This window comes from Rhinopithecus bieti, unplaced genomic scaffold, assembly GCF_001698545.2.
Source record: "Rhinopithecus bieti isolate Rb0 unplaced genomic scaffold, ASM169854v2 scaffold_1853, whole genome shotgun sequence".
NCBI lineage: Eukaryota > Metazoa > Chordata > Mammalia > Primates > Cercopithecidae > Rhinopithecus > Rhinopithecus bieti.
The window spans coordinates 3,498,818-3,507,296 of record NW_016804151.1 but is presented as its reverse complement, the minus strand read 5'-3'; the positions used below and the strand labels follow the sequence as shown (position 1 = coordinate 3,507,296).

Sequence of the window (8,479 nt, the reverse complement as noted above, 5' to 3'; positions counted from 1 at the left end):
AAGTCTTGATTGTAAAATCTCATTTATGAAGAGAGGTTCTTTTAAATTAAAAAATAAAATTTTACTATTATTTAAAAATCCAGTATTTAGAGTAGACTAAGTAATTAGGTGGTGAGACCTAGGGTGGTGGGTCTAGGATCAAGGCCAACACTTACCTTTACTTACGCTCTAAAACCAGGTATTTAGACATAAGCAAAGGAATTTACAGTGGAACCAAGGGCCCCTGACAGAAAAAGGGCAAGTATCTACATCATTTAAATGTTAGGTGACATAAGCACAGAAGAATTTTTTATTTCATTTTAATGTTATTATAAAACTATACTAGAGTAACTATGTATGATTATAACTATATAAATCTCATAGAATTTTAAAAGGTTGATGAGAAGTTAGAAAACACTTGAAATATAAATATATTCCAATTTGGTAAACAGCTATTATAAAATCACTTGAATGAAAAGATGAAAACCAAGGCGTACAGTGTTCATAGATGACTAAGTGCATTGTTTACCACCACAAGTATTCAGAACAAAAGGTAGAAGTACTGACTTCACAACCTCAACATATTCATGAAGAAGTTCAACGCATTTATGGCTTATGGGAGCTATGAAAACTAGGATTTATTTAATAGGTCATCCAATGAAAATAATATGAAAATAACTTCCTACCTTTGTGATAAGAATTCGGTATCTATCCAGCATTGTCTGGTTGTCATGGCAGCCTGCCAATAACTGCCATACCTCTGCCCTCAATGCTTCGGGGACACCACTCTTCACCAGAGTAGATAGCCCTTTTGGTCGTGCACCAAGGTTATTGTGCCTGAGAAGACAAGAAAATAATCCATTCATACTCCCTTTACAACTCCTGAACTGCTGTTGCTATGAAAAGTATCCTAGTTTATATAAAAGTATAAGCTTGGCTCAAGAGAAAATTGTTTATGGTGGGGCATTAAACAATAGTACTGCTTAAGTTCAGTTATGTCTTCAACTTTTTTTCTTGATCTCATTTTCTTTATTGGTGAACCAGGTAATTCTACCTCCAGGAAAAGCTTTTTCTTCCTCTCATTTACTTTTAAAAATCATCCTATGGACTTACTCATAATAATGAACGTTTTAGTTATATATTGCTAGGCAACATTTCAAGGCATAAAATGAACCATCTGAATCCCCTGAAATCAATGTACAGCAAGCTGGACAATGATGTGTGGCAGGGAATAGGGTTCAGGAAATGATGTTGAAAATGGATCATAGGCCTATCACACCTTGACTATACCCACTTCTCTGAGGCCAAGCTGAGCTGGGCCAAGTGCCAAAGGCAGGCTCCACAGTATAGGAGACATAAGGCATACATATTACAGTCAAGTTTTATGTGGTGGCCACATCCTGACTCCAAGATCCTCCAGGAAGGCCTATCTCTTGATGACCTAACTTGGAATTCTTTGTTCCAGGATAAACTTAGATATCAATGAACTTCCAAGTTAAAACGACCTAAGATAGGTTTTCTAGTAAGAAGAGTTCATTATTGTTTACATGTCTGATTTGTCTCCCTGACTTGTTACAACAGCAAATGCTCACTAAAGGAAGGACCTAGCCCTTTCCTACAATCACCAGAACCTACACAACAACTCCAACTTGCTGGGGAAGCAACATATATTTATCAGGCTTTACCAGATCCCAAAGTTGTGCGGCGTCAGAACAAAGGCAAAGATCTCTCCTCCTAAAATCAATGATCACAACATAGTAAATATGCTACTATGCACATCTGACCAAGAAACTGAATTGCATATATCAATATTGTGAATGTAATTTCATTTATCATCTTTTTCCGGGTGCCTAGCTTGAATATGGAACTATATTCTATGCCTTTTTGCTCAGACTTTACTTTTATTTGCTGCTCACTTTTTATCTCTTAGAGCTGACTCTGGTGCAACCACTGGGACTCCAAACCCTGACAATGTACTCTGGTTTGATCTAACACCCCAGGCTCTGGTTTCAAGTTTTAAGCCTCAAAAGTCATAAAAGCCACATGTCTATTTTCTAAAAGTGGCCTCCCAGCTACTTCACTAGATTATACACACTGTTCCACCTCTAGCTCAATCCCCAGTATTGGCATACCTTCCACGGAAAATACATTCCTTGCTTTCCCCATACTGTCATAATTGGGCTATCTCAGAAAACAACTAAAACTTTCACAACTGAAGCAAGTTCAAGTAAACTCATCCCATTAATAATGTTAGTAAACCATCAGATTTAATGGTTTATTTTAGCCTTTTCTAGCTAAGCTTTGGTATTGTTGGGTTAGAGAAACTAAGCTGATAATACTGATGGGCTTGAAGCAAAAATAAACTAGAGACAGGTAGAGCTGATATGATTTAACACCTTAAAATAACAGTTATGGTGCCAAGTGACAAAAGCAAGTTTCAAATTAGTAAATAGGTGTTAGTTTAAATACACCTACATACCCACTATTTTGAAACCTGCTTTTAGACACGCCTAGAAAAATAATACGGAAGAACATACTCCAAAATATCTGTGTAATAGAATTAAGAGGGAAAGTAGCCCTTTTATTTTCCTATGCTATCTGAAATATTTATAATGATTTTAAATTCTTTTATAATCATTAAACACAAATAGTCATTTCAATTCTTTAAACTTCTCTCATGGCTTTAAATTAAAACATAATTTCAGTTAATTTGGAAAAACACTATAGATAATTATGTTTCACAAAATATGTCAAGTAGAGGAAGAATATTAATTATTCTTCCGAAGACTTCCACCTGAATAAACTATTTGACAAAGAATATTATGCCACAAGAGAGCCAGGATTAGTTATAAAAGGATCTTTTTGTAATTTAATGTTTGGCTCTGATTATACTTTTGAATAGGAAAAACATATGGGTTAAGGGTATTAGTATAGAAAATTGGGTTAATTAAAAGCAATGATGTACAAAAAGCAAAGTTCATTCCCGCTAAAATTAAATGCAAAATACTTGAATTATGAGTCCAATAATTTATAACATCATGTAAGGGAAATCCAAAGTAGTTAAATATAGTATATGTTACATGTTATATAGAGATCAGCAAGACATCACTGTGTCTCTACAGCTATTAAAACTCCAATAAATGTAATTAATTAAAACTCCATGTCAAAGAATCCTTTCTTGGCTGGGCACAGTGGCTCACATTCATAATCCCAGCACTTTGGGAGGCCGAAGCAGGCAGGATCGTTTGAGCCCAGGAGTTCAGACCAGTTCCAGACCAGTTCCAGACTGGGCAACATGGCAAAACCCCATCTCTACAAACAAACAAACAAAAAAATACACAAAAAACTTAGCTGGACATGGTGGCATGTGCCTGTAGTTCCAGCTACTTGGGAGGCTGAGGTGGCAGATTCACCTGAGCCTCAGAGGTTGAGACCAAATGAGCTAAGATCGCACCAGCCAGGGCATCGGAGTGAGACCCTGTCTCAAAATTTAAAAATTAAGAACATTGAAAAAAATCATTTCTTCAATGGCATGCATAATTCTCCATCATACTCTTACCCTGTGCAACAAATTTCAAGAATTGGTATAGAAGCACTATCTCTATTTCTTCCCCTCCAACTCCTTCCTCAATTCAGTTCAACATGGCTTCTGCATCTCTCCTTGAAAAGTTTTCACTTAAATGATCTATGACTTTTCTCCATGCTCCACTGGATTCAAGACATATTTTCAGTCCTTTCACTGTTGACCAATCTGTTTCCCTTGGCTTCAGTGACAAAGCACTACCTCTTTATCCACCTTCACAAACTCCACTGTTGATTGCTTCTCCTGTGTTAACCTCTTAAGTGCTTAAAGTTCTCTCTTTACTCTTGCCCTTTTCTTTCATTCTCTTGTCTGTAGGCATTATCACCTATAAACATGTATCCCAAGTTCCAGAAGCTCAAAGGCACCTCAAAATCAGTATGCCCAAGTCTGAACTCAGTTTCTTCTCCCTAAATCTGGTCATTTTCCAGGGTATTCCACCTCAGAAACTGTTACCACAATCCGTCCTAACTGGAAAGCCAGGAGTTATTTTTGCCCCATCATCTATTACTAATCCATCACCAAGTCTAATATATCTTATTTTCTCAACCTCTACAAAGTTCATGCACTTCTATCTCAACTGCAACCAACTTTATCCTCCCTAAACCTCTGCAATAGCATCCTAACATTCACTGGACCTACTACAACATATTTCCAATATTGTAGGCAAAATGAAAATAACAAGTAGCTTGATTAAATATTCGGTTGGCCCAGACTGTTTTGCATAACAATTTAACTGTAATATTTTATATAATGATATATAATAATATAATGATTTAACTATAATATTTTAAAGTTTCAGTATCTCTTCCTACACATGCATACACACACACATACACATACTCCTTAAGATTAATAGTCAACAGTCCCCAATGAATACTTGATCATAATATAATCCAACTCAATTGATTCAGTTTCTAGCTGACCCTCAGCCACTTGTTTTGGCCAGTCACAATGAAAATGTCTTTTCTCCTCTCTTAACAATCGAAGCACTATTTATCTTTAGAGACTAACATTTAAAAAGAACTGGGTCACTCATTACACTGCCTAACAGCCTTATTTTACTGGTTATCCCAAGTAACAGTACAGCAATTATACTGCATGTAGCACCCTATCACTTGAGAGGCACTAATAAATATTAAGCCAGATGTTGCTAGTATATATCTATGACCAGAGAAGATCCAAATAAATAAAACAGAAATTTATAAAAATAATCACTGCTTTCAATATTTCTGATTAAAATGTAACTACACATTGCCATTGCTTTAATACATTAACTGTAGCTATCAGGAACTTGAAAATAGGCAACTAGTTATGATACCTGCTGAACTCTACCCTAGAAACAAGATGGATACCTAATACAATTATTTTTAAAGTCACACATAAATCAAATATCTATTAATCATACAGTAATTGGCTAGGTTTTAATGCATGAATAGAAACTCCACAAGGGCAAGAATCTTTGTCTTCTTTACTTATATATCTTAAGCACCTAGAAACAGTGCCCTGCATATAAAGGCATTTAATACATTTTTGGTAAGTGAATGAATATAATTATGAAATGAAATTAATATCTCAATTACAAAAGCTAAACAAAAAAGAATGTTTTTTTTAGAAGCAAACATTCTCACTGAATTTAATAGGATCAAAAAAAGCCATGGACTCATCTAGTGGATTTCCTTTGCTTTCAAAGAGGATTTTCTTGAAACTACTTAGGCATGTAAGAACTCTACTTTTAAAGGTGTCTACTGGGGATGAAATTTCAAAGGGAAAGAGTTATTTCTAACAAAACAGCAGAAAAGCAAGAGATGAGGGGGATAAAAGTCATTGAATATGACCACTGAAAAGTCACCAATGGAATTAGAGAAATTTTGATAGGAGGTGGAAGTAGGTGGCTATTAGATGAGAATATGACACCAGCAGCATGACCCATTTGAAAAAGTTCTCTCCAGAAAAGGAAAGAACTACAACCGAAATTAAAAGATGAGGTGGCATCAAGAAAGGTTGGAGATTTCTCCATCCCACAATAATGAGAAGAACTAGATACGGATAAGTTATACGACCTACATTAAGAAATGTTTCAGGCCGGGCGCGGTGGCTCAAGCCTGTAATCCCAGCACTTTGGGAGGCCGAGACGGGCCGATCACGAGGTCAGGAGATCGAGACCGTCCTGGCTAACACCGTGAAACCCCGTCTCTACTAAAAAAAATACAAAAAAAAAACTTAGCCGGGCGACGTGGCAGGTGCCTGTAGTCCCAGCTACTCGGAGGCTGAAGCAGGAGAATGGCGTAAACTCGGGAGGCGAAGCTTGCAGTGAGCCGAGAACCGGCCGCCACTGCACTCCAGCCCGGGCGACAGAGCGAGACTCCGTCTCAANTCCAGATATTATTATTTCTAATCCCTTAAATAATTTAAATAATAGTTAAATCATCATTACCATTCTGAATATATTCAACATATAAAAAAAATATTGCTACCACTTTTAGTTTTGGTTTTACAAGGTCTCCCATCATAAATGATTTTTCTTTCTCTCTCTCTCTCTCAACCTTTCTTTCTTTAGCTCATGTGCTTTTTTCATGTAGCTATTTCTTCAATACACCTTTAACTCCAATCTGCTTTAAAGACCTCCAGTACTGAACTTTTTATACAGTCTGTTCTTAGTTTTCTTTTCTATATTATTTTTATTTTTTCTAATGATTTCAAATTAGTATTGAAATATTTTTCCTTTACATCTTTCTGATAGTGTATTTAATTATAAGAATTCTGACTTTATTCATGTTTTGCTTGTTTAATAGAATGATCTAGCTATTTAAGGGTAAGTTCAAAATATTTTCAAACACATTTAAAATTTCACTGAGTATATATACTGTCTCCTCACTTTAAAAAATATTTCCACAAAGCACAAAGTGTAGGACTCCACATGACAGGTGCTTTACCTACATAAATCACAAAAAAAGTCTGTATGTAAATGCCTACCTATTTTTCCTGAGACTTAGGAAATCTCTAAATCGAATGTTTCAGAAAGAAATTCTGAGCACAATTAAAAATATTTGACAATCCTTGTACAAAAGACATAGTAGTTTAAACTTCTATAGTTTAAGCAAATGTTACCCTTTCCATATCATGACATAATTATAATGGCCCAAATAAAAAAAAATTTGAATTGTAAAAGATGCAACAAGTTTTCTAAAGGTCTAAGAATCAATTATCTTAGTTTTTTAAAACATTTCCCTCAGACCTTTAAATAATTTCCTCAAGTCCATTAATAAAAATATTATTAGAAATATTTTATTTCTGAAAAAAATGTACACTGAATTTCGGCTGAGAAACTCTGTCAATTCTACCTCAAAAGTCTTTTCCCATTTGGAGCCTCCTCTCTGTACACAGGGTCTATGAGTTTGGTAAAAATATCATCAACCCATGCAATTACCTCCCAATTTGTTTCCTGTTAATCAATGTTCTTCCTACTCCAATATTACCTTCCCCTCCCCCACCAAAAAAAAAAAAACCCAATGGGATCGCAGCTTAAAGAAATTTGTTAGATATTGTCTTTATTGAAGTTGGGCAGTGGGCGCAAGAAGCTTCATCGTATTATTTTATTTCTGTATACATTCAAAAATGTCCATTGGGTCTACAATGCTTTCAGAAGGATTTATTGATTATATGACAATTTTCTGTTTAAAGGTCTACATGCCTCTATAACATGGTAAACCTTGAGGGTAGAAACTATGTTTACTCATCTTTAAATCAGCAGTGTCTGTTAAAGTCCCTAAGAAAGAATAGATGATTAAGATTTAAAAGTTGAATGAATGAATGAATGAATGAATGAATGAAGTGACTTGTTTTACAGGAAAAAAAGTGGTCAAGAAATGTGAAAACAGTCTCAGTGTTTCAGTTACTTTGTTAAATAATCTCTTATGAGTATGCATTCCCACCCACATTGATTATAAACCTCAAAGGTAGAAACTACGTTGTTTTCTATGTATCTCTAAGAGCCTAAGATGATGCCTCATAAATTTTCATTGAAGCGAGTAATAAATCTTGCATTTTAGAAACTGAGTGGAGATCTCTATTTGGCTATTTATTTAGTCATCAAAAGATTTTGTTTTCTTACCCACCATAGTGCCATTCTCATAATCTCTCTTTAAAATCATGACCAGAAGCTTCAAGTACTACCTGGGCAAGGGTATCAATTTTCCTAGTTTATCCATTCACTCACTAGAACTTCTACACGCTCTTATAAAAACTAATCTAGGCCAGGCGCAGTGGCTCACACCTGTAATCCCAGGACTTCAGGAGGCCCAGGCAGGCAGATCACGAGGTCAGCAGTTCAAGACCAGCCTGGCCAACATGGTGATACCCCATCTCTACTAAAGACACAAAAAATTAGCCAGGTGTGGTAGCCCACACCTGTAATCCCAGCTATTCAAGAGGCTGAGGCAGGAGAATCACTTGAACCTGGGAGGCAGAGGTTGCAGTGAGCCTAGATCGCGCCATTGCGGTCCAGCCTGGGTGACAGGGTGAGACTGTCTCAAAAAAAAAAAAAAAAACTATTCTAGCAAGGTACCTATATTTATAGAAATGGCAGCCTGGCCACCTGGTTAAAAACGTTCTGGCTCTAATGGCCAGGCACGGTGGCTCACACCTGTAATCCCAGCACTTTGGGAGGCCAAAGTGCGTGGATCACCTGAGGTCAGGAGTTCGAGACCATCCTGGCCAACATGGCAAAACCCCATCTCTACTAAAAATACAAAAATTAGCAGGGTGTGGTAGCACATGCCTGTAAATCCCAGCTACTTGGGAGGCTGAGGCAGGAGAATCACTTAAACCTAGGAGGTGGAGGTTGCAGTGAGCCGAGGTCACCATTGCACTCCAGCCTGGGCAACATGAGTGAAACTCCATCTCAAAAAAAAAAAAAAA

The 8,479-nt window shown here is 36.4% G+C and overlaps 1 protein-coding gene across 2 annotated transcripts in view; it reads right to left on the bottom strand.

Moving 5' to 3' along the window:
* The window catches only part of RABGAP1L (RAB GTPase activating protein 1 like), an 808,808-nt gene that overhangs the window by 579,147 nt on the left and 221,182 nt on the right, over positions 1-8,479 (bottom strand). For both annotated transcript variants that reach the window (XM_017866952.1, XM_017866951.1), the window contains exon 13: positions 666-816. In XM_017866952.1, coding sequence (XP_017722441.1) covers positions 666-816 — 151 coding nt within the window. The remainder of the gene's footprint in view (positions 1-665; positions 817-8,479) is intronic.